The sequence below is a fragment of the Epinephelus fuscoguttatus genome, linkage group LG10 (assembly GCF_011397635.1).
Source record: "Epinephelus fuscoguttatus linkage group LG10, E.fuscoguttatus.final_Chr_v1".
In the NCBI taxonomy this organism is placed as follows: domain Eukaryota; kingdom Metazoa; phylum Chordata; class Actinopteri; order Perciformes; family Serranidae; genus Epinephelus; species Epinephelus fuscoguttatus.
Genome location: NC_064761.1, coordinates 6,287,794 through 6,305,673, shown reverse-complemented (window position 1 = coordinate 6,305,673; position 17,880 = coordinate 6,287,794). Strand labels below are relative to the sequence as shown.

Here is a 17,880-nt window from a genome sequence, read left to right as displayed (position 1 = left end):
TTCGCCCAGGCTGGCTCCTCCCCCAGGCCTCCACCCCCCCCCCCTCAGCTCTGGTCAGAGGTCAAACTCATAAAGGTCCTGGGCTCACTGACAGTCTAACACTCAATCCATTCAGTCTCTTATCTCCGTCATGCTGCTGCCGAGGCTTGATAAACTCACACAACTGTAGTGACAGGGGATGTAATCATTTTTTCTGGATAAATATTAAAGGGTCAGTTCACCCAAATTGCAAAAAGAAAACCTATTTTCTTTTTGCGTCTATTCTTGTGGATAGTTTTGGTTTTATTTGTCCAGATTTTGATATGTCCATCTCTTAGATCAAAATATAATAGAGGTGGATAGAATTTAATTTGTAGCATTAAAAAACAATATTTAAAGCTGCATTACACCATATTTTAATATTAACAATAGATGAATTGACTGTAATGTAAAAGACGTTGCTTTTGAGCTTGTTCTGCTGCTTCCAAGTAGCAAGAAAATTATTAATGCAGTTTCAAAAAAAAAGAAAAAAAAATTACCATGTATTTGTCTTTCCAAAAACAGTGTCGGTTACTCTGGATAATCCACAGACCCCACTGTCTGCAGTTTTCATTGGAACTGCTTTCTACCGTAGAAATAGACCCTATGTAAACTGTACACAGTGAGGTCTGTGGAAGATCCTAACTAGTAACTGGATCACTGTTTCTGGAGGGGAAAGAGAAGTTTCTTCTCTTACTGTCAATAAGTTCCATGTGTAAAACCAAACGACAACATGTTAGTGTGTCTGTCACTACTTTATGATTTTATGTGTGTGTGACTTTCATCTTGAACCCAATTGGTTCCTGCTGTAGATGTAAATATTTAAAGACATACTATGCAGGATTTTCCCAAAAAAACAATGTATTGACTCATACAGAAGTAATCTCTCTCAGTCCTCACACATGACCTGCTAGAAGTGTGTGGTGGTTTATTATTTGTACAGACTCTCCCTGTATTTTCTTAGATTCTTCTTATTTTCTGTGTCTGGACCTGAATGGGTGTGTACCCCCACAGTGCCCAGGTGAGGTCGGGGCTTTATAAAAAATGTAGGAACCAGTTGCCAGACTGTAAGCAGCAGGCATCCAAGAGGCACACACATGCTGGACCCCCCCCCGCAGATTTGGTGAGGTGACACATTAAATGAGAGTAAATCTGGGGTTGGCTTTTACTTCTTCTTTCGCTGGTGGACATAGATAAAATTAAATGTAACTTTTAAAAACAGGCTTACTCAAACAGAAGAAAATAGTACCTTTGGGGACTATTTTCAGCGATGGATTAATCCAGATTTGGTGCTCCAGTAAGTATTTGTTGCAGCAGGACGGTGTATGTTGGGTTGAGTCAAATTAATCTACAGTCTGTGTGATCATAGTAATGAAGCAACATGTCACCCAGTGCAACTGTGTGACTCACTGATGTGTTTAATAGTTGTTGTTGTTTTCTAACACAGTGGAGCTTTGTGGCACACAGGAACAAGACACAATACTTATCTGTAGATACATTCACTGCTGCATTGTGTCTGCAGATGAGATTTATTGACAATAAGAAAATACAGAATATCACCAGACTTCTTCATAAATGCTGTGAGCGGCACAAAGACATTTCCATTCACTTCCATTGTTTTGGAAGAGAAATCTGGATAGCTCAAAATCTGCTTAAGTAAAGTGAAAATATATTTTTTTGTAATTTGGGATAACTGTCCCTTTAAGCAGCATAAAAAACTTGTCCTTCTTCCCTCAATAGCCTGCTGCAGTTCACATTTAACCTCTAAATATTGTTTTTCCTCTGGTTAGCTGTCCGTGAGACACGACAAACTGAGAAACTGCAGTCGACTGGTGCTGAGTCTGCACCGAATGCCATTTGACCTCCAACGGGCATTGCTGTTAAAAAGGCCATTCAGTTCATTAATATTTTCAAAAAACACACAGCTCGCCTAGATGTGGTCATTGGCATCCCGCGGAGCGTTACGGCACAACCAGTCATTCATCCATTGACTTTCCTCCTCCTCCTGTGTTTATGTTGCAGCTGACGAGGGCCAGAGACAGCTCAGCATGTGCATTCTGTACCACATCAGCATGGACGACAGATTCAAGTCCATGTTTGCCGACACAGACTGCATACCGCAGGTAAGACTGGCTAATGTACACCGCCAGCAGACCAAGACAGACACATTAGCATCAGCAGCTAACAGCACCCGGGAATTAATGCATGAGAAACACAGTGAGAGGGAGGGACGCACGCCACATCTGGAACCAAAAACCACCAAAGGACTGCTGCTCAGTCTTTGCTCTCGCTGTGATGACAACTCTGCTTTTTTCTTCTTTCCTTCTCTTTCCTGAAAACATCCTTGTGCCATTTCATCCTTTTCTGCATCTTCTCCACATGTTAGCCTCTTAATTAGCATTACAAAACTGGGACACCAGCACAGAAACACAGTTTGCCCAAAATGGAATGAAACTATGATTCTTCAGATCAGGTTTACTGCTGAAGTTCGAAACCCCCTCAGGCTAACTTCTTTCAACTTTCGATCACAACATTTTTGTCAAGTTACACTCCCTCCTGATTGAGTTGACCCGGTCAGTCACTCCTCTCATCATCGGCGATTAGCTAAATGCACGTTGTGTTTGTTTGTCAAGATTGGGTGTAAATGCCGGCCAGATGTGGCCGGGAGAGTCTGCTGTTTGTTCAGAGGGTCATGTCAGCAGCAGATCTGAACCCCAGGCTCCCCCGTGGTAGAAAGGATGCTGGCTAGCAGCATGACCAGGATGTGACCTCTGACCCCGCCCTGAGGCCCACTCACTCTCCCTCACTACCCTCTTCGGCCTTCATTTTTCTAATGTTGTCCATCCATCTTTTGCTCAGAACAAGTCCACACTCAGTTAAAAGTGAAGGTGCATCTTTTTCTCTCCAGTTTGACCTTTTCATTAAACAAAGCCACAGAGGGTTAATCTAGAAATTCAGTCTTGTGTTTTATTGTTGATGAGATAAACAAAGCTTGGAAAACAACAATACAAATGCCTGCTAAGTCAAGGTCAGAGGATGTATGTCAATAAGATTTAAAAGACAGTTCTCTGTATTTTAAGAATTTAATAATGATGACAAATAGTTACATTATACAGTTATATGAAACAGGCTGATTATGATGAATTTAAATTACGTTGGACAGTCCAGAAAAAGTTTAAAAAAATTTTGAAATAAAAAGGATTCAGTGTTTTTCACCAGAATTACAGAGCAAGAAAATTTGCCAGTGATATAATTGAAAAGGTAAAAGAACAGAGTAAAATTTATATATTTTTTTTAATTTTTTTTCTTAATACTCTTTCTAAATAGGTTGGTATGTTTAAAATGCTAGTAATAGTCTGGCCTGTCATCACTCATTTTAATTACAAATGTAGCTGCTCATACATTAACCACAGATTGTAAAAATAATGGACAAGCTACCATGATGTCACCCACTGGTTTGTTGACTCCCAATTTGAACCCGATTTCAGCATTTTGGCCGTCACCATCTTGGTTTTTGGAGCCAGAAGTGACCATATTTGGGCAAGAGTGGTGGCACTATGGAGGGGTGAAGGGACTCAGCAGACAGTCTGCCATTTATCATGTGTAACTTTAAGCCTTAATAAAATGTAAACCAGTGAGTTATATAAAAATTTACCGACATGTCTGAGGCTGTGGCTTTGGTGTTACAGTTGTCAAGTCAGGAAATAAGCCACAGAGACCAAAACCGTTTGTTGTACCAAGCTGTAAAGATGTTAATTTCTGTTGTAAAGCTGGACATATTTACATGCATGTCTGTGGGGAGCCAACCACAAGTGGCTGTTCAGAGAACCGCAGTTTTTTGCACCTCTGTGTTGGCTTCATTTTTCAGCCTTGGCTGTTGCTGCTTGATATTAATCTGTATTAATACTGATTTTTGTCAGTGGCTGACAGTGATGTGATCATAAAATAGTGATTGGATTAACGTCAGAACAGCAGGAGCTAATGTTCATTTAATGAACAAGTAGCATCTATCAAGCAATGGTCAAAAAATTACTCCAAGCTTGTTCAGTGTCATGACAACAGAAAAGGTTTGCCTGTACTAACGTATAGGTGACAATAGAGTACAAGACTGTCTGTCCCACTGCTCACTAGATGTTTGCTGAGGTGACTACAAGAGATTTCACATTTTTCCCTGGCTTTGTTCAAAATGACTTGAACACACTTAAGATGAGCGTCATATTCACACAAGGTTTTAAAATTTAGCCATCTTTGTCTTAGTCTCAGTGATTCATTTTTAGTGTATTTTGTTTGTTTATCGATCCTCATCCTCACTTAAGTCATAATTCAGCTCCCCACACCAAAACCTCTTTTGTCCCGTACAATAACTACACGTCCCTTCATCTGTCCTGTTTGTAAAATACATCGTCAACTAACTGCTTTACCCCATTTCCCACCTTTTCATCCTCTCTCACCTATTTTGTACTTTTAGGACCTCTCTCTTTTATCACTTTCCCAGCCTGGTGACTGACCTGCCCCTTTCCCCTTCTCCAGCTTTTAATGGGGTCACCGTTTGGTGCTAGATGTAGGGTTTCCAGAGCAGGGATGTCAGGAGTGAGGGAGGAGAGCAACAGAGGTGGAGGTGGAGGTGGAGGTGAAGGTGGGGGGCGGAGGTGGCTGCGTTGGTCGGACTGCAGCATGGCGTGGGCCCTGACTGGGCCTCCGGTGGCTGTCTGTGGTAAATAAGCAGAGGCAGGTGCCAGAGAGTCTAGACGGGGCTGATTTGGGGTGCGGGGCCCCTGGTATGTGATACCTAACCCAGGCCCGGCCCAGCCTTTCTCTCCCTCTCTCTCTCTCTCTCTCTCTCTGATTCCTGACTCCTCACAGGGAAGCAGTGCACCTCTGTCACCCCGCCACCCCCCCCAGCTCAAAGCTTTTCCTGTTTAATGTTAAATCAGTGCAGGAGAGGGACAGACAGACAGAGGGAAGAAGGGAGGGAGGAGGATGAGGATAAGGAGGTGGTGGTGGGTTATTGGGAGGTAAGGAATGACTTGCCTTCCCTTTATCACTAATACTCCTTCTCTTCCTTACTTAAAAAAGCACCCTTATTTTTTGAAATCAGTTTATGGTTTCTTTTCCTCACTCTACCTTACTCTCCAATGCTCAAACCGTAATGACTGGCTTTAACAAGACTGGAGAAGATTTCAGGGATGCTCTTTAAAAATTGGAGGTTTTTCAGTGACACATTACCTTCAGTCACACACATGAAGAAATGTGTCCTGTCTTTGCTGTTGTTTTAGCTCACATTAGATGCGGTTGACCAAAAAATTCACAACGATGCCACACTCTGTGGGTTAGGTTATTATAACATGCTAAACACATGGCTGCAGATATGTATTATGGATTATGTTATCTTGAATCTCAGAGATGAATTAATTAAGTGGTTAACTGACATGTGGAACCTGTGATTGACAGCTGATGAAGATGGTGTTTGAGTGCAGGGAGGAGAAGATGGACGTTGAGCTCATCTCACTCTGCATCAACCTGGCTGCTAACAAGAGTAATGCAAAGGTCATCTGTGAAGGTATAAGCTTCAAAGAAAAGATAAACAATAGATTTGGAAAATGGCATTATATTCCGGTCTATGTTGTTAAAATCTTTCTCTGTATTGCCTCAGGTAACGGACTGAAGATGCTAATGAAGCGTGCTTTGAAGTTGAAGGATGTTCTGGTGATGAAGATGATCAGAAATCTTTCTCAGCACAGTGGACCCACTAAGGGCCTCTTTCTGGTCAGTACATGGTCTTATAAACTCAAACAGTTCTGGGCTTCCTGGTAGCCTAGTATATAAAGTCTTCATCTTTACCAACCTGAGAGTCTTAATGGCTGATATTAGAGCATATTTATCTAACTGTTCATAATTTGTATGGTGATACTGCAGTCATAACCTCATTGATTCTTATCAGACAATGTTGTAGTCAATTATTAATAAACACATACTGCTGGAATCACCTGCACTTACTATTTTCAGTGAAACAGTAGCTGTGTGTGCAATCCTACAATAAATACCATATGAATATGATCAAAAATCATATATTAAGGTCCTGCTAGTGGTATGTAGTAGCATGACTTATGCTGCAGATTCACCGAATTGTAAGGACATACAAGCTGAAGAAAAAAAACTGGGCTCAGGTGTGGCCCATGGCTAACTTGGTGACTCTACAGCAACATTATGAGCTTTTCCCAAAGGAGAGAAATGGGCAACTTGGTAACAGAATCTTGATTCATATTTGATCAGCGCTTCTTAGTTCTACTGTTTGATCTCAGATTTTTCAGCCTCCATTTTTACTGTGCAGGAAACAGTGTTTAACTGACAATATGCAATGCTGTATTGTGTTTGACATAGAAGATAATTTGTATAAATAAAGTTCCGTGTGACTACCCTTACTAAAGGAAACTTTGCAGACTAAGAGTTATTTAAATAGGGATGTCCCCATCAAGTTTTTTTAATATTTAGTATCTGCTGAGACATAGTACCAATCCAATACAGCACAACTGCACAGTGCACACTTCAAGTACATTAAAGTGATTAAAATCAATCCAGTGTGTAGCTTTGTGTGTACACTCAACACTATATACCATAGTTGACAAATAAGCAAAACACAAGATACTGTCACACACTGAGGGAGAGAAAAAATTAGACTCCATGACGAACTGGGAGTGGGGAGGGTCTGGTTTTGAAAAGGCTCTATGATTCTTCTTTACATTGCCCAAGGAATGAAAATGTATTCATTTGATAAGAAAAAGAAACAACAGGAGTTATAAAACTGAAGAAAATGAGTTTTGACTGCACTAAAGTTCAGTGTCCAGTCGCCTTCTTATAATAGCTGGAACATGGACACTCTCCTCCATCTCTTCATATAAAGAGAGATTTAATGTGTGGGGAAAACTTACAGGCATAAAAGCTGATGGTTGGTTTGATGGTATTTCTGAGCAGCCTACCTTACTCTGAAATGAACATTATATGGTATGCCTAGCTGAAACATGTAGCAACAACACCACAAACCTCTAAATGATGGTAAGGATAGAAAACATCTTGAAGAGTTACATAAACACAACCAGGGAATATGGCACCAAGTCAAATCTGTAGTGGAATTGTGTTTTTCATGTTTGTCTATGTCAGGCCTCATTTTAAAGCAAATCTAATTGACCTGTGTGTGTGTGTGTGTGTGTGTGTGTGTGTGCGTGCGTGTGTGTGTGCGTGCGTGCGCGTGTTGGTAGGACCACGTCGGCGACCTGGCAGCTCAGATCAACGAGGAGGAGGCTGAAGAGTTTGTGATCGAATGTCTTGGCACACTGGCCAATCTCACCATCCCTGACCTGGACTGGGCGCTGGTGCTTAAGGAGTACAACCTGGTGCCCTACCTGAAAAACCGACTCAAACCAGGTGTGTGTTAAGACCATTTGACTAACAACGTGGACTTTTATGGTCTTGATAAACTTCTGCAGAGTTTTTTTGTTACATGGTGAAAATGTTTTTGCGATATCTCTTAAAACTACTGTTACAGAACACGCAGCAATGTACCCACACATGCTCCAGCAGGATAGCCCTACCACAGGTCTCTCATCTAGTCCTCTTAATACCAGAGGCCAGGTCTCTCCCATGCCCTGTCTTAACCTCTAACTACTCCCCTTGCACCACACTATCAGTAAGGTGTCAGTGGCAGATGATATGAGGACAGAGACCCCTCATTAGGGTCTGGCCTTATCTTTACCTTTAATGATCACTGACCTTCTTACCCTCAGCTTTTGTCTCCATTAAAGGAGAATTGAAAGTCTAGAGCAGTTCATTCAGGTTAATTAATTTACACTGTATGATAGTTAATAGTGAAGAATGACAGAAAGTTGGAAGAACTAAAGAGAAACCTGCGTACAGTGTCCAGCTTGGCCGAGCGTCACCAGGACAACCTTCCTCATGTTTTTGTTGAATCATATACACTAGGATGAAGGAAAGTAGCACATTGTACTTTACACTGTTAGTGTAACTAATAAGTAAGACCTGGCGTCGCTGTTACACAATTTTTTGTGTCCAAATCTGGTCTGTTAGAATCCTGTATTAAGTCTCAGGTCTGTGTGTGAATATTTCTAATACCAGAGTGGACACATTTCAGGTAGGGGTGTAACAATACATGGATGTGCACTGATGTATTTATTCAATGATAAATGATCCAGTATTATTGATGCAAAGTGAAAACATTGATACATATTGTCATCCTTAAGATAGACCTTTATTTATTTTGATTTTCCCATGGCACCTCTGTGTCACCATCTCCATTCAAGCACACCTTCTTCCTAAACATTCAAACAGTGCTGGTGGCCTGGCGCCAGGCAGATAATGGTTAGCCATTACTTTCTGAGGCACTCTGAAAATGATGTGTATTTCTGCTTGTTGATTCACAGTTGTTGGGTCCTTTTTAAAATAGGTCCCTTGTTTTTGAAATTGAGTTGATGCTCTTTGGTTTTGGGTAGGTTTTCCATGGTTTCCTTTCACATCAAGTCCACAGTTTGGACCTGTGTAGTCTTAAGTGGACTCTCCAACTATAGTCTTTAACAAGAACTCTTTTCGTCCCTCTGTTTGGGTTTTGAATCAGGCCCAGTGGCACTTCTCTGTGTCCATATGATTTTTTGATATCAGTGCAGGACCAGAGAGGCCAAGTTTTTCACATTTTTTATGCTGTCTAAACATGAGCTGCCAATTGAAATACGTTGGTCTAAAATTGACAAAATTGTTACTAAAATCAGTTGTGTCATCAACAAATGAAGAAAGAACAGTATGGCTCTAATCTGACATTCCCTTCTGACTTTCAGTGATTGTTTTCAGTACCAGCTGCTACAGCCACGTTTCAGTCAGTGCTAAAAATGTATTGACCTTTATTGAGTTTTTTTACCAATGCTGATGGTGTTCTTGGCAGGAAACCAGCCCTCTTTCTTCCACCACTGGACCCTTGATGAGTTATTTATTGATCTTAAAGTGAGCCACTGGGGATCCTTCAAAGTAAAATAGATGTCCTCAGACACAAATGGCAAACAGCCATTTTATTTATCACATTATATTTTGGAAGCATAGGTTACCAGATTGCTTTGGCTTTAAGACACAGCAGTCAGAAGACTGAACTCCATCAGCTGCGTTTGGTCACACAGATGTAAACCCATAAAGTCACAGAACATGGATGTTTTCTCTGGCACAGCACTCCGTTCTGCGGGTATTCAGAGGCCAGATGTTTGTCTTTCTTTGTCAGTCATCCACTCAACTTGTACTTTTCCCTGATGTCAGGTTCTGCTGAGGATGACCTCATTCTGGAGGTGGTGATCATGATCGGCACCGTGTCTATGGATGACTCTTGTGCAGCCATGTTGGCCAAGTCTGGTATCATTCCTGCTCTTATCGAGCTGCTCAATGGTAAGTATCAAATCCTGTACTATAGCTTTCAAAAGCATTATGAAATATGGATTCCAGTTTTTTAATTTCTTTTATGCTAGGGACTAAAAGTCAGGATATCTCTGTCTCTCTCAAATCCTCTAACTTAATGGATGATTGAGAATACGTTGCTGGAGTACACCTTTTAAAGTTACTGTCTTCCATCCACATAAAGATGTTCCTTTATTTAACACATATTCTTGAAGTGGGAGAAATCATGTCCTAGAAAATTTTCTGTGGGGTGGCCAGGATGGTTATGTGATCATCTTGGGGTGGCAATGTCTCCACAATATTTGGAATGCAGGTAATGGTGGATCAAATAATATTAAGTGTATTTAACTTTTTTTTATTCCTGCAAGTAAAGTAACAAAGATGCTTACACTATACAAATGTAGCACAGTATACAGGGTGACACGGGAGGGGATTTTCAGTCCTGTCCCATCCCAGTCCCGCAAAAATAATCCCATGAAAACGGAAAAAAAATCCTGTCCCATCCCAGTCCCACAAGAATGACTCCTGTCCCATCCTGTTCCCGTTTTCCGTTTCAGTTACAGTAAAAAAACAACAAAAAAAAAAACAGTACATGGATCACGCAATACCTACCTTAGTTGAATATAAACCAAAATATGACATCTAATGTTGTGTTTTGATGTTTATTGCCTAATTATTTTAACATTCACTCCACCTTGAAGCTGTTCAGAATGATAAACACATTTGATTTCTGATGTGGTCAGACAACACGTCATAAGAACCAGTTCTAAGAGAGAAAAGTGTCTTTAAAGTATTGCAGTAGGCTAAAAGTAGTGTTTGGTTCCTCTGACTGATATTATGATATATGACATCATTAGATTATTAATACTGAAGCATCAGTGTTAGAGCAGCTTGCTACTGTTGTAGCTGCTGGAGGTGGAGCTAGTTTCACATACTTTATTAAACACTTGACTATTGTTACTATGCTAGGCCTGTCATGATAAAAAAAATTTCTGGGCAATTAATTGCGTCAGAAATTATTGCGATAAGTGATAATATTGTGTAATATTGTGCTTTTAAGACCATTTTATTATGGTTGTAATTTTGCTGTTTTTAGACCATTTTTTAAACTTATATAATGATAATAAAGGCATAATGATGCAAGTACACCCTTTTAAAGAGAAATAAACATTTGTTTAACAAGAATATTTAGGAATGCATAAAAGAAAATTTAAATATCCGAAGTAATACATAAAAATATCGAAATAAATAAATAAATACAAAAAAAGAACTATAGAAGAAAGAAAAATAGACTCTCAGTCTCTCACTCTCAAATTACTGGGCTCCCCTCTGTCATTTGGTTTAAATCCAAAACACTCCCACACAGGGGCTGTGGCATTTGGTTTAGGAACAAGTTCCCTGTCTTTCTCTTACAATCAATCAATCAATTCTCTTTATTTCTCCACCTCATCTCCCCCTCCCCCTCACGCACTGTGTGTGTGTAGCCCATAGCCCCGCCTCCCCCACAGAGACTTGGACACTCGATGACAAAAGCTTTCCCTCCGTTCATTACACTAATGAACCAACTCACCTGGCTGCCAGACGATGCACAGAAGTGAACGCTCTTGTCATCCAGTCTCTTTGGTTGAGAGAGACGAGGAAAACAAACATGAATGAATATGGCAGTTAATCCCATGTTATCCACCGTCTTTGTCTTCTCTTCTTTTTGTTTAACGGCGGTACCGTCTTTGTCTGGTCACGCCTTCATGCCAAATATCCATAACACAGGATGTGCGCGCATCTAAAGTGTCCGGTAGTGCCGTCGCAGTGCAGGAAAGGTTCCGCATGTTGGAAACTAGCGACAGCTGTGATGTGGTGGTTGGGGTCAGGCCAGGGTGGCCAAAAGGGTGGCCAGGATTCAGTGTGAGGTGGCCACGGCCACCCCCTGCCACCCTATACCTCCCCCATTGGTCCCAGACAAGACTTCACAACTTCAAACAATTACAAAATGTGTTAAAAGCCTTCAGAATCTAAAACTAACAGTGTGTATGGATAATATCACTGTAAAAATGTGCTGCTATAATCATGTTTGTTTTAAAATTTATTTGAACTGAAAATGTTGGCCCTTTAAAGATGTGTCCCAGATTTTTGTCAACTCCGTCAGATTTCTATAAGAGCATAATTTAATCGGGCATAACAGGAGTAAGCTACATAGTGAGGGCTCCTGTGTCACTTCCTGGTTTTCAAAATGCATTTGAATATATATTTATAATATGTGAAAAGGGTGTTTTAAATGGGGTGCTAAATTGCTTTATATAGCAAGTATTGTTATGAAAATACAGTTCGAGATGGGAAACAAAACGAAAAACAGCTTTAAGTTTAGCTTCATCCAACCGCGTTGATGAATGATGACAAAGTCTACTCTAAAATGAGTCCTTGTTCATTTCTTTTCCCTCTTTTCTGTTTCCATGTCAGCCCAACAAGAGGATGATGAGTTTGTGTGTCAGATTGTCTACGTCTTCTACCAGATGGTCTTTCACAAAGCTACCAGGGACGTCATCGTCAAAGACACACGTATCCTTTTACTAATTAGTAAACTATTGTAGACATTTCTGAACCATTAGATGAGATAAACATTAATAGATGCAAGACATCAACAAGAATGCCCTGTAGCTTCCAGCACAGTTATTTTGACAGTGGCTGCATATAAAGTTGTTCTTTGGTGCTCTACAGAATTACTTTATGTCCAGTCTTTAGTGTATGTTTCTATAGTAACTCATAGTACTGCCCTGTATGTACCTCTCCTCACAGTTTATTCCCATCTGCATCTCCATAGCAGCCTCTTTTAACCCCTCGATTTAGTTGTTTTTAACCCTCTGGGTATTCTAAGCTGCCTGTAATTGTACACAGTTGTGGTTGGTGGCAGCGGCTTGTGTCAAATTACAAATATGCTCTCTGTCAGCATGTTCTGATTGATGTTTTTCTTTCTGCGGGAAGAATATATATAACAGGAATATCTGATGTAAGCAGCGCTGTGGGAGGAAAGTGTTCACTTCATCACAGGAAATGTAGACAGCGGTCCCTTCAGCTGCAGGGCACCTGTCTTTTGTCTCTGTTTCTAAATGAAAGAATAACCACAATACCACCACATTTCCATATTTCCCTCTTTCATTGTTGAGGACACAGAACAATTGATTCTCCATCGAAACACCCTAGAGAGGATGAAATGTTTTCTTTCCTTGAGTCCTGGTCTCAGAAGCCCCTGCGTACCTCATCGACCTGATGCATGATAACAACGCAGAGATTCGCAAAGTCTGTGACAACACGCTGGATATCATCGCTGTGAGTATCTCATGAGGCCTCATAAATATCATTTCACCACTTTAGATGTAGGAATTAAGGTGCCAGTCACTTTCCTTTTTGTTACTTTATTAAAAGTTAGCACAAATTATTTTAACTCCTCTCCAAAGTTACAAGAAAATATTACTAGGATTAAAATACATATGAATTTGCTTAAATTCAGACTTACACACTAGTGCCTTTGTTTTTTAAAACAGATATAAGTATGGTTGTAGTAAATTGTCCGTGGTCTGCTAGGATGTAAGACCTCCCACTCCCTGTTCAAAAGTTCTTTTTGCAAAAGCAGACTGTATTTATAAAACCCCTTTCAAAACCAAACTTACAATGTGCTATAGGAGAAGGAGGAAATGACACAAAAACAAAACAGAAATATAAAAGCATTTTTTAATGATGTGCATTGATTTGGTTCTTGTTAGTCTCAAAGGTTGAGGAGCAACAGCAGTTTATAGTGACCCCTGTTGCACCCAATAACATAATTGTTTTTTTAAATCGATGGTGTAATAAAATGTAAAGCATGCTTTTTTTCTCAGACATGTAAAATGTGCAGGTATACAAAAATGACACAGCTGTCAGTGTCATAGGCGGCATGGTGGTGCAGTGGTTAGCATTGTTTCCTCACAGCAAGAGGGTTCCTGGTTTGAACCTAGGGTGGAGGGTTTGAACCTCAGGGTCCACAGTCCAATGACAGGCTGATTAAGTTAATTGGTGACTCTCAGGCCCCGTTTATACGACAATGATTTCAACTGAAAACGGTAAACTTTAGTTGCGTTTTGGCCGATCGTTTACACGACCGTGGCGTTTTGGGTGCCTGAAAACGCAACGTTTTGAAAATGGGTTCCAGAGTGCAACTTTTTGGAAACGGCAGTGTCTCCTTTGTCATGTAAACTTGCAATATGCAGTTCCTCTGAAAACGGAGACTTTTCGCACATGCGCATTATGGTTCCAGTCACTAGGCATGCCGACCGTGACAACAACAATGCTCTGTTTGTGCTGCTCTCCCTGTTGATTTGAAGTGAAGTGTAGATCTGTTACTGTAGCAACTCCACCTCATCGTCCATCCAGACAAAGTTATCTGTGCATGCTTTCGCCATTGTGTCTTCTTTGTTTTTTTGTTCTTTGCGCTTCAGCGCAGGGGCATGGTGTCATACCGTGGTGTTGCTTTGCAAATTTACACTGCCACCCATTGGCCTGGCATGCATACTACAGCGTTTCCAGTAGATTCTGCGGCTCCGTGTGAATGGGGATCGTTTAAATATCGTCATCATATAAATACAGACGTTTTTTAAAACGCAAAGGACAGACTTTTCCATTTTTAGAGAAACCGTTGTCGTCTAAACAGGGCCTCATTTGCCGGTAGGTGTGAATGTAATCGTGAATGGTTGTCTGTCTCTGTGTGTTAGCCCTGGGACAATCTGGCGACCTGTCCAGGGCGTACCCCACCTTTTGCCTAATGTTAGCTGGGATAGGCTCCAGCCCCCCATGACCCCCAACAGGATAAGCAGTAAAAGATAATGACTGAGTGAATGAATGAATGAATGAATGAATGTTAATGTCATTGTTAGCCTCCTGATGACACTTAAACACTGATTTGACACTGATTTAATGTTTTTGGAAATGTTAACTCAAGGCTTCATGTAGAGGGCGTAGTAGGGCATAACCAAACTCTTCTCTTTTATCTTCTAAATCTTTAACACAAACACTAAATCTAAACACTTTAACGCTTTGGGTCTCTCTGGTTACCTTTTAGATCCCTGAAAATTTATTTCGTGATTTATTTCTTGATTAGCCCCGCTTTGCATTGTGTAATAAATTCCCAATAATGTCAACATCAGTCAGGACATTTTATTACATGTATGGTCAAGTAATTACACTTATGGTGTTTCGTTACATTTTAGTCAAGCGAAGTGCAAATTTTATTACATTTTTAAGCGTTACTATATTTTCAGGGAATTATTACATTATTGGATGCTATAACCTCAGTCAGGTTTGCTGTGTGCTCATTTGATTCAACACAAATATGCACAATATCAGCTAAAATATGCAAGCTGTTGAAGCTTTTAAAACAAAACTGTAAAAGAATTTGACACCTCAACACAGGATCTCAAGATCAGGTAATAAAGCAGAACCTACAGTTTTTTTCAAACAAACTTACAGTTGATCAGTCCCCAAATGGATTGGCACACGGTGAAACAGATACTTTCGGTGGCCTCTTGGGGGTCTGGAGCCCAAGTAAAGTTTCCTGCTTTGTCTGGTTGGTATTACAGCCCTGGATAGGAAGTGTTCAGAAACCTTTGGAAGCTTTCACTCACCCTGAAAATAATATTGCTGGGAGTCATGAAATGAAATGTAAGATAAACAAGATAAAGAATTAAAATTTTGAATTCTATTCAGATTATTTAAAAACAACAGATAGGTCATCCAGTATTCTTATCTAGCTCATTTCTATTTTCATACAGACATGAAACAATTTGACCTTTTCCACAGTCTTACAGTCAAACATTCTCACCTTTCCTGATGTGCCCGAGCCAAATTTGACATCAGCGATTAACAAAGTGATGAACTCCTGAATCGCCTTGTGACTGACAGGTGTGGTCAGCTCCCAGTCAGTGTATGATCGCTGCCAGACCTCAGATCAGCGTAATTAGCTGTAGATTATAGCCAGGCAGTGTAGCGGGGCAAAGGAAGTGTTTCATTGAAATTATCAGTGAGACCTATTAAGCTGTGAACCACATGAAAGGCAGCCGGTGGGCTCTGGTGTGTGTCAGCGGCTGGACAGCAGAGGTGAGAGAGAAAGCAGAGCTGTGGACACAAACACACACACACACACACACACACACACACAATCATTACCGCCTGGGTCCTTTTGGCAGCACACGCCATAACTGTGCAGTCCTGAAATGTTCACCCTTTGATCATCGTGGCCCTGCTCATGTACAAACACACGTGGCCTCACAAGGAACTTTGTAGATGCTCCAAGTGGGACAGAGGCCTAATTCACAGTGATATTCTTAGCCCGGCCACATTTCCAGAGGAATATGTTGAAAAGCTCCCAAAACTGTTGTGCACTTCCTCACCCCTGCCGTGATGAGCTCATGCTGTCATGAGCTCAGCTGCTAATAACTGATTAGTCATATTAAACCAATATAAGAGCCTAATTGCTCAGTCAAAACCATGAGTCATGATGCTGTTTCAGCCTCTGATGAATCAGCATGCTGACATAGTGTGTCACTGTCACCACCAGCATTTGGGGTTGAGGCCTCAGAATGATGGTCAATAGGCCCGTTTGAGTCCCAGGATCTCGGGGTGGCTGTCAGTGCCCACGGGGCTCTGCTTTGCATCTGAATGATTAATCTTTCAGGCAGGGGCATCACAGTCTCAAAGGCTGCCTTTATCACTCCCCCTTCAGCCCCCGCAGAGAAAAGAAAACAGAACTTTGTGGTCCTCCTCTGCCCGAGCTACGCAAACAGTTGAGCCGGCCGGACGCAGGTTTTTCTTACGACAGTCATACATACATGTACCTGATATTCTTCTGATATGGAGTTGTTGATTTTACATGTATGAACTTGTAAATAACTGTTGTGACAAAGATTTTTTCTTTTGGGGGGGGGAATTGAATATTTTATGCTTGGCAGGGGTGTAAAAGTGGTGTATCTTTAATAAGAAGATGCTTTGACATGGTGATAACTCCTGCTACTGTAGGACAAACATTCATGTCCTACCGCCACTCAGTGTTAACAGAAGAACAAGTAAAAACAAAGTAAAAGAGTGAGAAAATAGGTTTGATTCCACGTGGAGGCTTTAATTGCATCAAATCAGGAATTCCTCAACGAGGAATAAAACTGGAGCTATTTGGAAAACTTTCAGAGTCCTTTAACCAAAGGTCACAGTTATTTTCCAGAGCAAACCACTGACTGTGTTTGCATGCACACTTATATTGCACTATTTTTCCGGGAATAACAGTATTCCACAACTGATGCAGGTCATGTAAACAGCATCTTCTATTTGGATATTCCAAAATTCTGAATGTGGCATTTTACAATTAGCACATGTGGGATATGCCAGTATTATTTGGGTTTAAGGAGCATTCTTTGGACATGTATACAGTGCATTCAGAATATGCGTCTCAGCTGGGTTTTTACTGCAGTTTGCAACAAACGGCCTCTTGTCTGTTACAGTCAGCTCTGTGCATGGTGCACAAACCAACTAGCCAACAGATTGCAAACCTTGGGTTGAGATGCATGCTCAAAAGAAAAGCTTACATTTCTGGTGGGAAAGAGATACACGTCTACTTTCAAACCTTGTGAAATACTTAGATATTAACAATTTTTTTGGAAATGTACATGTATCACAACATCAAACTTTTCAAGAAGGTGGTTAGAGGGATGAAAGAAGGAGGCTGTGTTTGCACGGTCTAACAGGCCCGCCACCGGTGGAAAAATACCACTTTGATGCAAAGAAGCAAAATGGCACAAGCAGCTCCAGCCGTTTTGTTGTTTCATGTTTTGAAGGGCAAATGCACAAAACTGCTTAGATATTGTCTTTTTCAGAATAAAGGCAAAAAGCAGACTGTTTTGTGCTTGTAAATGTAATTAATGTGTCAGTCAGTCATGTCATTAAAGCTGTAAGCTGCTATTAAGTGCAGAAAATACAAATGAGTCTGTAGCATTTTGCCAATGAACTATGGACACATTTCTCTGGTTTTCTGTCACCCTTCTCCCAACTTTCTCTTCCCTCCAACATCACTCAGGAATATGACGAGGAGTGGGGAAAAAAGATCCAGAATGAGAAGTTTCGCTGGTACAATGGTCAGTGGCTGGAGATGGTGGAGAACCGTCTGATGGATGAAGCAGAAGAGCCCTTCCTGTACGGGGAGGATGGGGAATCCTTCATTGGGGACAGAGACATCCTGGAGAGACCCGACCTGTTCTACAGCGCTGGTACTGAGGGTTTATAGGAATAGTTTTTTATTTTGGAAAATAGACTCATCTGCCTTTTGTATAGAGGGTGAGATGAAAAGTTTGATATCAGCGCTGAGTTATATGTACAGTATGTTAAGTCGTGTTTGTATTGTCTCATTCA

At 40.8% G+C, this 17,880-nt stretch overlaps 1 protein-coding gene across 1 annotated transcript in view; it reads left to right on the top strand.

Annotated features, from left to right (window-relative positions):
• kifap3a (kinesin-associated protein 3a) overlaps positions 1 to 17,880 on the top strand; it is a 53,727-nt gene that overhangs the window by 19,612 nt on the left and 16,235 nt on the right. Inside the window, exons 11-18 of the mRNA XM_049589108.1 lie at positions 2,041 to 2,141; positions 5,470 to 5,578; positions 5,672 to 5,784; positions 7,275 to 7,440; positions 9,328 to 9,453; positions 11,917 to 12,015; positions 12,698 to 12,783; positions 17,549 to 17,738. Of these exons, the coding sequence (XP_049445065.1) occupies positions 2,041 to 2,141; positions 5,470 to 5,578; positions 5,672 to 5,784; positions 7,275 to 7,440; positions 9,328 to 9,453; positions 11,917 to 12,015; positions 12,698 to 12,783; positions 17,549 to 17,738 (990 nt within the window). The remainder of the gene's footprint in view (positions 1 to 2,040; positions 2,142 to 5,469; positions 5,579 to 5,671; positions 5,785 to 7,274; positions 7,441 to 9,327; positions 9,454 to 11,916; positions 12,016 to 12,697; positions 12,784 to 17,548; positions 17,739 to 17,880) is intronic.